Source organism: Delphinus delphis, chromosome 1 (assembly GCF_949987515.2).
Source record: "Delphinus delphis chromosome 1, mDelDel1.2, whole genome shotgun sequence".
In the NCBI taxonomy this organism is placed as follows: domain Eukaryota; kingdom Metazoa; phylum Chordata; class Mammalia; order Artiodactyla; family Delphinidae; genus Delphinus; species Delphinus delphis.
Genome location: NC_082683.1, coordinates 135,826,476 through 135,840,295, shown reverse-complemented (window position 1 = coordinate 135,840,295; position 13,820 = coordinate 135,826,476). Strand labels below are relative to the sequence as shown.

At 34.9% G+C, this 13,820-nt stretch overlaps 1 protein-coding gene across 1 annotated transcript in view; it reads right to left on the bottom strand.

Annotated features, from left to right (window-relative positions):
• XPR1 (xenotropic and polytropic retrovirus receptor 1) overlaps window positions 1–13,820 on the bottom strand; it is a 199,241-nt gene that overhangs the window by 40,762 nt on the left and 144,659 nt on the right. The window contains exons 8-11 of the mRNA XM_060034998.1: window positions 8,078–8,268; window positions 7,687–7,866; window positions 1,743–1,914; window positions 417–611 (exon numbers count right to left, since the gene is read on the bottom strand). Of these exons, the coding sequence (XP_059890981.1) occupies window positions 417–611; window positions 1,743–1,914; window positions 7,687–7,866; window positions 8,078–8,268 (738 nt within the window). The remainder of the gene's footprint in view (window positions 1–416; window positions 612–1,742; window positions 1,915–7,686; window positions 7,867–8,077; window positions 8,269–13,820) is intronic.

Genomic DNA, 13,820 nt, shown 5'->3' with positions numbered 1-13,820 from the left:
TAGGCTGGAAACAATCCTTACTACTTGGTGAAGGAAAGCGATTAAAAATATACATGATTGCCAGAGGGAATCTTCTTCACGTAGCATTTCCTAACCTCATTAATGAACAAGAAGTCTAAAAAACCAAATGCAAACCCAAGGTGTCTTGGATTGAACCCATTAAACAAATTCAGGACTTCAAACGTTATCAAAATCCTTTCTCTTCCAGATGACTTTGATTCTTTTTAACGGTATTTGTTAGTAAATACTGAAATGAGACTAAAATTGTGTTCAAGAACAAAGTAGTATACCTGACGGGACTGGAGCATCAATGGAAAAAAAAGAAGCATGACAAATGGAAAGGGAACCAGAGTAAGAAACAGATTCAAGTGGTGAAAATCCAGATTTTGAAAAATCTTTTCACAATCAATGAATACCTTTGTGAGTGCTGTAAAGGGCTGCAAACGTCACCGTGAAGAAAGTCGTGGAGTATTTCCCAGCATTAACTAAATGAGGAAAGGCCCTTTTTGTGTCTCGGTATCGGCGCAGGCACTGGATAAAGCGAAGCCAAGCAGGAATGCACTGAACAATAGCCCGCACACCATATGAGTAATTGTGGCAAATTTCTGGTTCTGTGAAGATTTCAAAGAAGAAAAGACTACAATTAAAAAAAAATAACTTGTTCACATCATTTAGAGTCATATATTGTAACCACTAGGAAGTCCATAAAAGCAAGGAACCTGGGTTTCAGAATCACTTTTTTCTTTGCAACTATTATATTCTTAAACTTTTTAGTGGTTGATAAGCTGAGAAGAGAAGGTAAAATACACAGTGGGAACTTAGAAAAATCTGCTGGCTCAGATTTCTGACTATCTATTCTGGAATCACCTTCTTTGGAGTGTGGTAAAACTATAAGACAATTAGAAGATGAGTACACTAATCAAGGAGAAAAAAATTAGCTCTGAAACATCTGGAAAACCTATATATATCACTGGTGACTCCAGTCAATTTCATGAACTCCAAACCACTACAATATATCCACTATAGGTTGTTCACACTCTTGTTCTTTAAATAAAACGAAAAAAGAAAACAAACAGCAGAGTTTATACTTTTAAAATGAGAAGAATAGAGTTCGTAAATCAATTTTCTTCAAATTCTGGAAATGTATCAGAGTGGTTCAACATACAATAGAATTGTGATCTGCTGGCATCAATGAAAATGTGTTGGCACTGGCTTCATTAACTTTTGTTAGTCAGATGTTACATAATCTGTCTAAAGTTGGTCTTTGTCATTAAGGCAAAATTCCTTAGTAACTTGAACACCTGGCATAAACAAAGAGTGATAAAAAGAGCCAAAAGAAAAATAAGGTCCCCAAGAAGAATTAAAAAACATCTATGACTTTCTCAAAGCACTTGATCTAATTTCTAAATTATCAGTATTTTTGATCATAGTAAAGCAATACTGTGATAGCAATTGTTGACACTAAAGCATTTGTGATTTAATTACCAATGTATTAGAAGTTTTTTAGTTTTAGAATTCTTTAAGTGTAAGTTGTAAATCTCCTGGCAAATGAATAGCTAAAATTATAATATATAATTTAAGAGCCAAATTATATTAGATAAAGAGATTGCTAAAGGAGTGCCAAGTACATTTAATTAAATTTGTAATATTATTGGATGATCTTAAATTTCTCAGTTATCATTCCCAGTATTTCTTGGTTTACACTGGCAGTTCAGTAGTGTGGATGCACATTCATACCCTACCTTCTGAATCATTTGGCAACAGGCCCCCACTTTCATCCCATTTGAGCTCAAAACTGTAGAAGCAGATCATATATTCCAGGTCCATCAGTATCACTGACAGGCTGTTCAGCTGATCGGCCAGCCAGAAATCAGCAAAGCCTACCTTATGGAAGGGGGCTGTAAATACTCGAAACTGGGAGAAAGAAAAAAAATCAGAAAACACAGAAACAAGAAAGTTCATATTAAATTTCTCTAATTCATGTCTGGCCCTGCAGCATGATTACTTTAGTTGATAAAATGGAAACCAATGAACCAATCACAAACACAGGGACCTGGAAACAGTGGCTAGGTTGAGAATTAGTAATGAAGGGAATGAGTTGAATGGACAACTAAGAAAGGAATTAAAAGGGTGGGGCAGGGGGAAGGCAGGAATAGCTACAGTCAGAAAACAGAAAGCAGAGAGGTGGGAAGAGCTGAAGTGGAAAGCACAGAGAATGGCACAAATGCACCGAGAGGACATTTAGCGTTAGTCTAAATTAAATTTTGCTGGAGACCCATGTGCTATGATAATTTCTGGAATATTCTCCCATCTTAGCTAACTGAATACAAAGCTCTTCTTTGCCTACACAGGACAGGAAGGGGAGGATAGCGCCTCGTCTGAAGTATGTATTATTCTCTAACCAAAGTCACTTTCATTTCACTAATGCCATGGTGATAATTGTATTTGTCTTCAAATTATGCCACAAAAATCAGCCCACATCCTACTGTTACAAAAACAATGATAAATAAATTCAGGTTACATGTCTTGAGCACTAATCCACTCTGTGTATTTTTCTCATAATGCATTTCTTATAATCCATTAACTATAACAATTCTGAGCTAGGTGTTATCCATATCCCCATTTTACAGAAGACCTATAACAATAACTCCTCCTGACTCTATTCTGTGGAAGCCTGTTTACTACTGCAAAGGAAAATTCTGGCATTGCAGAGAGAGAAAGAATTAGATACTAATCATCAGAAATAAGCTCAAATTGTACAGACTGCCTTGAAAGGCCTTGAGTGAAGTGAAGATGGGATGAAGGCAGCTTTCCTCCTCACCCTGTTAGACCCTTTCTATCTTACACAGGTGAAAATGGACTCCTAAAACAAGGAATTCTGGCTAAGCAACAGTTTTGAGAAAATGAGTCTAAAGCTATAGCTCTCCTGCCATCTAGGTATATTCATTTAATGGACATATCCAGCTTGGGAGACTATGGCTCTCTTCTCTCAGACTTGGCTGGTTCTTTCTATTCTTTCTCTAAATAATTCCTTTGATTATTTCAGGGAAATAATAAATGACTATATTACAAATCAATCCTGGGTGTCAACTATCTATGACAGGTATTGTCTTGGAGCTTTGGAATTTAGACCAGGGGTCTACAGGACACAACACAGGCTTTAAGACATTACTTTCTGGAGCTGATATATTTTGTGTCCACGGTTCAATCTCTGATCACTCGCTTACTCTTTCAGAAAGCTGTTCAGTAAGCCAGATGAGATGTTACCATTTGCAACCATAAGCTCCAGATACAGCAAACTTTATTTTTTTTTTCAGGGTAGGGTGGGGTAGGAGGTATTAGGGATTGAGATGTTAATCATTTATGCACAAAGAGGTTCTGGTACCAGTTTATATAATATTTTAAGAAACTCTAGGTACAGAATGGATTTAAAAGATTCAAAGAGACAGAAACAAGAGAATAATTTAGGATATAACAACAAAGGATCAGGAAGTCTTACTCAGTCTAGTCATGGACTTTTGTGAAACTGGTAGCCTAGGGCAAACTTTTCATTTCTCACTGATGTTAGACAGACTACCATTACTGTCACAACCTGCCACACCCAGCCTCAAAACCTGGCTATTACAGAAAACCTCTGTAAGAGCAGAAGGGGAGGACACTGTATTAAATAAGAAACAAAGAGATAGAGGGATGCTCTAGAAAAGGAAAAGAGTGACATAAAACATAAAATTGGAAGGAAGGGAAAATTTACAGACGAGAGAAGATGAAAAAAGAAAGAAAGAAGGGAGTGGTAAATATTGGTATAAGACAACTAATGAAGGTAAGAACATAATTATTCATACATTTAACAAAGATTATTAAGTATTTACTATATGTCAGGCATTGTGGAGGTACTAAATAAATAAAACATGGCCTGTACCCTTAAAGACCCACAATCCCTTTGGTCAAATAATAAATACCTAAAGAAATAATGACAGCACCATGTGGTAACTGCTATTACAGATAGGCATACAAAATACCCTGGAAATACAAAGAAAGGAACAAGTAGTTTGGTCAGAGGTAGGGTGAGTGGAAATGAAAATAAACAGATCAGACTTAACTCCCTGACATTAACACATAGTCAAATTCATCTTAGATTTATCTGAATGCCTCCTTTTTTAAAAAAAAATTATTTATTTATTATTTTTGGCTGTGTTGGGTCTTCGTGTCTGTGCGTGGGCTTTCTCTAGTTGCGGGGAGCGGGGGCCACTCTTCATCGCGGTACGCGGGCCTCTCACTGTCGCAGCCTCTCTTGTTGTGGAGCACAAGCTCCAGACGTGCAGGCTCAGTAGCTGTGGCTCACGGGCCCAGTTGCTCCGCGGCATGCGGGATCTTCCCAGACCAGGGCTCGAACCCGTGTTCCCTGCATTGGCAGGCAGATTCTCAACCACTGCGCCACCAGGGAAGCCCTGAATTCCCCTTTTTGAGTGAGAATTCTCCTTCCTTTCTTATTCTGGCTAAGGTCTTTCAACTTCTACTTTGTTGTGATTTAAATTAAAATGATAACAATTCACTGAGTAACTGTATTAAGAAAGCTACAGACAACCTGGATATCTGATGTTTTACCCACATACACAAAAAGACCACTAACAAGTTATTACAAAGAATGTATGTTATCTTCTAAGTTAAGATGATGAAGTTAAGGAGATAAACAGTTAAGGAGATGAAGTCTTAATTTCTACTTGTGGATAATCACATTCTTTCCAAATCTGATTTTAAGATTCCTGTTAGGTGATCCACTAATCAAAGTTAAACATGTAGATAAAGTGACCACCAGGTCTAACTGTTAAATGGTAGTGTTTAAGAACACAGATTATGGAGCCAGAATGCCTGGGTTCATATCCCATCTCCATTACATCCTGGCTTTGTGACCTTATTTAACTTCCCTGAACCTAGGTTTCCTCATTTATAAACTGTGGATTAATAGTAGCTCCAACCTCATGGTTTATTAAAAGGATTAAATAAGTTGATACATATAAAATGTCCAGAATAGTACATTATTAAATGAGAACATTTCTCTAATCTATTCTCATAATAGACACGTGTAAAACTTTTATTATACAACTAAAGAAAATACTGGAAAAACCAATTCCAAAATAATATAGCAAAAGACTATAATTTAAAAACTTTATGCAGCCTTCTATAAGAATAACTTGATACTTTTGTTTAGAAAATCTGAGGCATTGTTTATGCTTCCTAACTGGATTTCCAAGTAGGACAAATACAGATCTGGAGAGAGGATATATGACCTAATGAATGTAAATAAACTGTATTAATCTGACATATAATACTAATATCAAAACAAATCAATTTCTTAAAAAAATTTTTTTAGCTTCTTTTGGGGAGAGGAGTAACATATCAATTCCATAGATTCAAATTTAAATATGAATATAAGTGGTGCCCAGTGCCTACCACTATGGCCAAGTGACATATGTTCTTTTTCCACCAAAAATTAAGGAAAAAAAGAAAAAGGGAAATGTAGTTTACTTTAGGATGAAGCTTTAAGAAAAGCTGTATCAGAAAAACATAACTAGGGTAGAAACGTTCTTGTTAAATCACTAGAAATAACTCTAAGGGTAAATTTTCTCAGTGAGATTTGAATTAAAATAAGTCAATAGGTCAATTAATAGTAAAATATTCTATAAATAACATTTTTAGTATTTACAATTATTACAAACATACCAAATCACAATGCTTGCTTCCGTATTTCACTGCTTCTGAGAGTATATTTTACTATTCTCTTATTTCTTATTACACCCCTGCCAACCCATTCCATCAACAGTCCTCATTTATTAACACACAACAGATGCACAGATAAATGTCTACTCAATGGGGAATCGTTCTGCTAATAAGAATAACTGGTCATTCATGAATCATACCCGCTTCCTATTTAAACAAAGAAGGATGCAATGGGGAAATGTTCACTTAGCACATAATGTACACAACTGTATTATTTTGTTATTGTAATGATGCAATCATCTTAACAACTGAGTTTTCTAAGTCTTTCAAATCTCATTTGAAAATAACTTTATAGAGATTTCACAATAATTTAGGAAGGAAAAATAGGTGTTTATAATCTTGTAGTTATTTCCTTGTAACCAGAAGAATATTAACATTTTTTATGCAAATAACAGTTTAGAAACTCCACAAAATCTAGAAATAAAATGACAATCTCAAAATAAGAAAGGTAATCTAATATTGTTGTACTAACTGGAAATGATTTATTTTTAGTATAAATTTCAAGAGAAAAAAATGGCTCAATTTTTTCTTTTGTCTTAAATTAAAAAAAAATCTAAAAAGCATGTTTTCTAGATGATGACAAAACACATTAAAGGTGATGGTATAACTTATGACTTATTAAAACATGCTTGAACATCTAAGCTCCACACTCAGAATTCAAACTCAAAATTAGGCCTAGTGGTGCTATACTTTAAGGGAATGATTTGCTTCCTTGTTTGCTTGCTTATTTATTTATTTATATTGAATGAAGTTGGTGGAAAAGAGGGAGATTCTCAGTTTGTGATAAAAATCCTAGTGGAAGAAAGAAGAAATACAAATAAATGAACAATTAACTTTGGGGGGAAAAAAATCAAGATTTGGGCCATTTTCTTTTTCAGATTGCTATAAATACCTGCCTACATTGGAACATAGGCTGCTTTTATTTGTTGACTGCTTACTATGTTTTTTTAATTGGAAGGTCATATTTTATTTCTTCAGATTGTAAAAATTTAGTTAATGCTAAAGAGAGCATATTGCTAAGAACAACAACAAAAATTATCCTAAACCTAAGGGGCAAACAAAAGAAAAAGAAATTAAAACTATAGTTTTCAAGGCAATATACTTTATAAGGTGAAAAAAAAGTGAGACGATAATTATGAGAATTCTGGAAGTCTGTGGAGATTGGTCAATTTAATTACTAACCATCACTCTACTGTTAGTTGTAATTTGTAATCTAAGAAATAATTATACGAAAGCATTCCCAATTGATTTTCAAAATAGAGCTGGTTAAATTTGGAAGTAAGCAGAAGTTCCTTTCCAGAGCAATCTACAATATCCCAAAAAAACATAGCTACCATTTTTGCAGGAAATTCTATATCCTAATGCTGAGACTGCTTGATTTTGAGATCATTAAGAAATAGGTAAAGTGGAAGAAGAAATGGAATTTATAAAGTCAATTTCTCAAATTAAACTTGGTGATCTGACAAGATATTCCTACTGCTTTTAGAGAACCAATATTTCATAAAATAAAAATGTTTGATTGACTACTTATAGCAATTTAACAGGAAAGTAATAGTTTTACCACTTAAAAAAAGGGAAAATTCTACATGTTATCACAGTTGATTAATCTTTAAAGTAATTAATTATGAATTATTAATTTGCAAAGTCATTTCAATATCTCGATACTTCATATTCCATTTTGGAGGAAAAAATGCATGAGTGCTTTTCCTAGGGCCACTGTTACTGCACAACATCAGGTGTACCCGCCATACTGCATTCTTTGCCCCTGGAGCTGGGGTACCACTCATTTAGACTACAATGTGAACATGCCTTCTGAAGTTGTGCAATACAGGAGTTTTGTTTTCATTCTGGAGGAAGCCAATGATCAATATACCACTCTAAAAATGATACACAAATTTCTGGACTTACCAGCAGTTTAAGCAGCCAAAACCGGGATTTATAATAGAAAGTTTTGGTGGGGTTGATGAGAAAGAAAACCATAAACCCATAAAGGACAAGTGGGTACACATATGTGGGGATGACACTAACTGGAGCAAAGAAGCATGCCAGAAGGCTCAGGCACCACAATATCCCGAGGAATCCAGCAATCTGATAAAGGATGGGAAAGACAAAAAGAAAGAAAATTATTTTTATCTCTACCATTACTTAAAAAATCTTTAATAAAACAGAGGTAAGAAAAATGTTTAATTATTACATCAACAATCCTCTTCAAATAGAAAATAGATTTTAGTACCCACTAAACCAGCTATATGGCTAATGTAAACTATATCCATGGGATTTTATGTCTTGCTTTGATTACCTCAAAGAGATGCTGATGAGATAAATTGCTTCTCGGATTAAGTTCAAAGATGAGCACATGATTTACTCCAGCCTGTCTCCAACCATACGTGTTGATGCCCAGTAGAAAAAGGAATTCAATCAGAAGAAAGCCACCGCGATAGATTCTTATCAAGGGCCAAATACTTCTATCTGTTTCAAGTTTAAATACAGCTGAAAGAATATCAACTAATTGGTTAGTTAGAAAATTTATAATGTCTCCATTAATTGTCTTTCTCTTAATTCTCAAGGATATAACCCTGGCATAAGAATTTTTAATAAATAAAACATAAACCTAGGTTATCTCAAGAGCCTGATAAACTTGCTTAGAGGTTCTTTCTCTTCTTCATTTCACTCTGCAAAATTCCACCAGAAAAATTTTCCTAAAATTTGACTTTCAGCATATTAGTCCATGGTGAAATAATTTAGAACCATCAGATCAGTTCTGTCAGCTGGGGATTTCTGGCATGACACAACTTCTTTGGCTTTGTTTTGTCCATCACTGAATTGGATATAGTAATGCCTAGCTCACAGCGTTACTATGAAAATTATAAGAAAGAGTATATATGAAAGCAATGTGAAAATTGAAATGTCATATAAATGACAACAATTAGTATTTATAGAATGCTTACTATGTGCTAAGGATTGTATTTTTACATATAACAATTCATCTAATCTTCACAATGGCTCTGTGAGTTAAAAACTATTATCTCCATTTGATTGATGAGAAAACTACAGCAGAGAGGTTAAGTAATTTGCTCAGGTTTACCAAGCTAGGATAAAGCAGAGCCAGGATTTTAACTCAGACAGTTTTGCTCCAAAGCCCATACTCTTAATTACTACATTCAATTGCTCATATGCCTATACAAACGTTCAGTATCACTACTATCCTATAGATCGCCAATAATTATAACATTCAAACGTTTCGGCCTCACAATTCAAGTTCTTCACAATCTGATCTCCAATTAAGTTTCCCAAACTTATAGTGCCCCTAAATTCTTATTTCCTGATAAATTTTATTATCCTTTTAACAAACTAATTTTGCTTATGTTGTCCCCTGTACCTAAAATGGCCTTGCTCTTTCTTTTGACCAATTCTATTTCTACTTATTACTTAAGAACCAGATTCTCATCTGTTCATAAATTTATTGAATCAATATGTTTCATTTTGAGCCTATTCTGTGCCAAACATTTCAATTTGGCTACCAATTTCTCAATTTTCCAAATAACTATAAAATTTACTGTTAGCACTACTCATTTGAAATTTAATTATATACATCTTATATACTTAAATAACCATTTATTATTTATCTTTGTATTCTCTATAGCACATAGCACATTTAATAATTTAAAAATAACAAGGTTTAAGCCTTTGCTTTGGAGTTAAATACTACAGACCAGATTTCAAATCCTAGCTTTACTAGGGCAAATTATTAAATTTTTCTAAGTCTCAGTTTCTTTGTTGGTCAATGGGGAGAATATCTATTCTCGTAAGTTTGTTAAGAAGATTAAATCTGAACAATATATACTAAATGCCTAAAACAGTACGTTTGGCCCATTTTTGAATATTCAGTATATATCAGTTTCTTTTTACTTGATGAAAATTCATTTTTTCATTAATTTGACAAATATTTATTGGGTGCCCATTATGTGTGACACCATTCTAAAAGCTGGAGATTCAGTAATGAACAACAGACAAAATACCTGTCTTCAGGCAACTTCTATTCTGTATAATGTCAGATAGTGAGATAAGTATTTTGAAGGAAAAAAACGTAAAGAGATAAAGAATGTTAGGTGCTATTTTAGGTAGGGTGATCAAGAAAACTTCTCAGAAGATGACATTTGCAGGAACCTTAAGGAAATAGAGACTCAATCATGTGACTCTCTGGAGGAACAGGGCTCCAAGTAGAGGGAAAGTACAAAGGGCCTTAAGATAGGTATAAGCCTTGTGTAGTCCAGGAACAGGAAGAAGGCCAGGGCACTATGACTGGAATGAATGAGAGGTAAAGTGGCAAAAAGTTACCTACAGGCAGATCAGGTAGGACTTTGTCAAGACTTAAGATTTTACTCAGATGTATAAAGCCAATGAAAGGTTTTTCACATAATTGGTATGACCAGATTAATAATTTTAAAGGACTATTCTAGCTGTCATGTGAAGGACAGACTGCAAAGGAACAAGTATGGTAGCAAGAAGATTAGTTAGGAGGTTGAAAATAAAAAAATATATATATGGTCTTACATCCTGATTCCTAACCAAAGACCACATATATAACAGTCAGGAAACAAAAATAATAAGTATAAATCCCAAAGAATACACAATTAAACTACTAGAGCTAATAAAATCAACAAAGTTGCAGAGTACAAGATCAACACAAAGGGACTTCCCTGGGGGCACAGTGGTTAAGAATCCTCCTGTCAATGCAGGGGACACGCGTTCGAGCCCTGGTCCAGGAAGATCCCACATGCCATGGAGCAACTAAGCCTGTGTGCCACAACTACTGAGCCCGTGTGCCACAACTATTGAAGCCTGCACGCCTAGAGCCTGTGATCCGCAATAAGAGAAGCCACCACAATGAGAAGCCCAAGCACCGTAACGAAGAGTAGCCCCCACTCGCCGCAACTAGAGAAAGCCCGCATGTAGCAATGAAGACCCAACGCAGCCAAAAAAAAAAAAAAAAAAGATCAACACACAAAATTCAGTTGTCCTTATATAAACCACCAATGAACAATCTGAAATGAAATTAAAAAAACAATTCCAATTACAACAGCAAACAAAAGAATAGAACACCAAGGAATAAATCTAACCAAGGAGGTGAAAGATTTGTACATTGAAAATTACAAAACACTGCTGAAAGAAATCCCATGTTCATGGATTGGAAGACTTGTTCAAATGGCAATGTTACCCAAAGTATTCTACAGATTCAATACAATCCATATAAAAATTCTAATGGCCTTTTTTTGCAGAAATGTCAAATCGATACTCAAATTCATATGGAATTGTAAGAGGCCCCAGAGAGCCAAAACAATATTGAAAAAAGAACAAAGTTGGAGAACTCACAATTTATGATTTCAAACTGTACTACAAAATAGTGTGGTACTGGCATAAAAAAAGATATATAGACAAATGGAATAGATTGAGAGCTCAGAAATAAACTTATACATCTATGGCTGATGGATTTTCAATAAGAGAACCAAGACTATTCAATGAAAAAGAATATTCTCTTCAACAAATGGTGCTGAGACATTTGGATACTCACATGCAAAAGAATGAAGTTGAATCCATACTTCACAGCATGTACAAAAATTAGTTCAAAATGAATCAATGAGCTAAATATAAGAGCTAAAACCATAAAACTCTTGGAAGAAAATATAAGGGTAAACCTTCAGGACCTTGGATTTGGCAATGGAAGTCTTAGATATGACACCAAAAGCATGAATAACACAACAACAAAAACAGATAAACTGGATTTCACCAAGTTAAAAAATTTTGTGCATCAAAGGACATTATCAAGAAAGTAAAATGACAATCTATAGAATGGGAGAAAATATTTGCAAATTATATATCTGATAAGGGTCTAGTATTCAGAATATATAAAGAACTCTAGTAACTTAGCTATAAGAAGACAACTCAATTTAAAGATGGGCAAAGACTTGGGTAGATATTTTTCCAAAGAAAATATACATATAGCCAATAAGCACATGAAAAGATGGTCAATGTCATTAGAAAAATGCAAATCAAAACCATAACAAGATACTACTTCAAACCCACTAGGATGGCTATAATTAAGGAAAAAAAAAGGGAAATCACAAGTGTTGATGGGAATGTGGAGAAAATGGAACCCTCATAAATTGCTGGTGGAAACAGAAAATGATGGAGCCTCTGTGGAAAACAATTTGGTGGTACCTCAGAAGGTTAAAAAGCATTATCATATAATTAAGCAATTCCACTCCTAGGTATATATCCGAAAAAACTGAAAATGGGTACCCAAACAAATCCATGTATATGCATGTTCACAACAGCAAAACTCACATTAGCCAAAAGGTAGAAACAACACAGCATAGTTATATTCAGTTTTGGTGATACTACCAAACAGTTCTCCGAAGTACTATAGCCACTTCCACTCATTCACTTTCATATCTTCATGGTATTCCATTGTATAGGGGTAATGTCATTTATTTTCTTAAACAGTTCCTGATAGACATTTGAGCTGTTCCTAGGATTTTGCTATTATAAACAAAATAGTGGTGAATACCCCCTTTCATATATGTCTTTGCACCCATGTACAAGTATGTTTATAAGATAAACTTTTAGAAATAAAATTGCTTAATCAAAGTGATTGTACTAAAAAATTTTTACATATGCTGCCAAATTATCCTCTAAAGAGACTGTGACAATTAATGCTTTACCACTAGTGTATGAGTGCTTGCTATTTCACACTCTTATATGCACTTATTTTTTTTTTTACTTATTTATTTTTTTTGCGGTACGCAGGCCTCAGTTGTGGCCTCTCCCGTTGCGGAGCACAGGCTCCGGACGCGCAGGCTCAGCGGCCATGGCTCATGGGCCCAGCTGCTCCGCCGCATGTGGGATCTTCCCGGACCGGGACACAAACCCGTGTCCCCTGCATCGGCAGGCGGACTCTCAACCACTGCGCCACCAGGGAAGCCCCTTATACGCACTTAAAAAAAAAAATTTACTGGAATATAGTTGATTTACAATGTTGTGCTACTTTCTGCTGTACAGCAAAGTGAATCAGTTATACATATACACATATCCACTCTTTTTAAGATTCTTTTCCCATATAGGTCATTACAGAGTATTGAGTAGAGTTCCCTGTTCTATACAGTAGGTACTTATTAGCTATCTATTTTATATATAGTAGGGTGTACATGTCAATCCCCCCTGGTAACCATAAGATTGTTTTCTACATCTGTAACTCTATTTCTGTTTTGTAAATAAGTTCATTTGTACCAATTTTTTAGATTTCACATACAAGCAATATCATACGATATTTGTCCTTCTCTGTCTGACTTACTTCACTCAATGACAATCTTTAGGTCCATCCATGTTATTGCAAATGGCATTATTTCATTCTTTTTTTATGGCTGAGTAATATTCCATTGCATATATATGTACCACATCTTCTTTACCCATTTCTCTGTTGATGGACGTTAGGTTGCTTCCATGTCCTGGCTATTGTAAATAGTGCTGCAATGAACACTGGGGTGCATGTATCTTTTCTAATTATGGTTTTCTCTGTGTATATGCCCAGGAGTGGGATTGCTGGATCATATGGTAGCTCTTTTTTCAGTTTTTAAGGAACCTCCATACTGTTCTCCATAGTGGCTGTACCAATTTACATTCCCACCAACAATGTAGAAGGGTTCCCTTATAGGCAGTTTAAATGGTCAAACTCTTGTCTTTGTCAAACCAGAAAGTGAAATATGATATATTATTATTATATCAATTCAGTACAGGTTACTAGGAAACTATAAGAACAAGTTTTAAAAAATCTGAACAGGTAACTTTTCATCTTCATAACACTAAATATCTGGAATATGTGAATTTCAGACAAATTATTAAATATCAGGTCATGTCCCCTTGAGAAACCATAGCAATTATGCACATTATTATTATTATTATTATTTTTGCAGTACGCGGGCCTCTCACTGCTGTGGCCTCTCCCGTTGCGGAGCACAGGCTCCGGACGCACAGGCTCAGTGGCC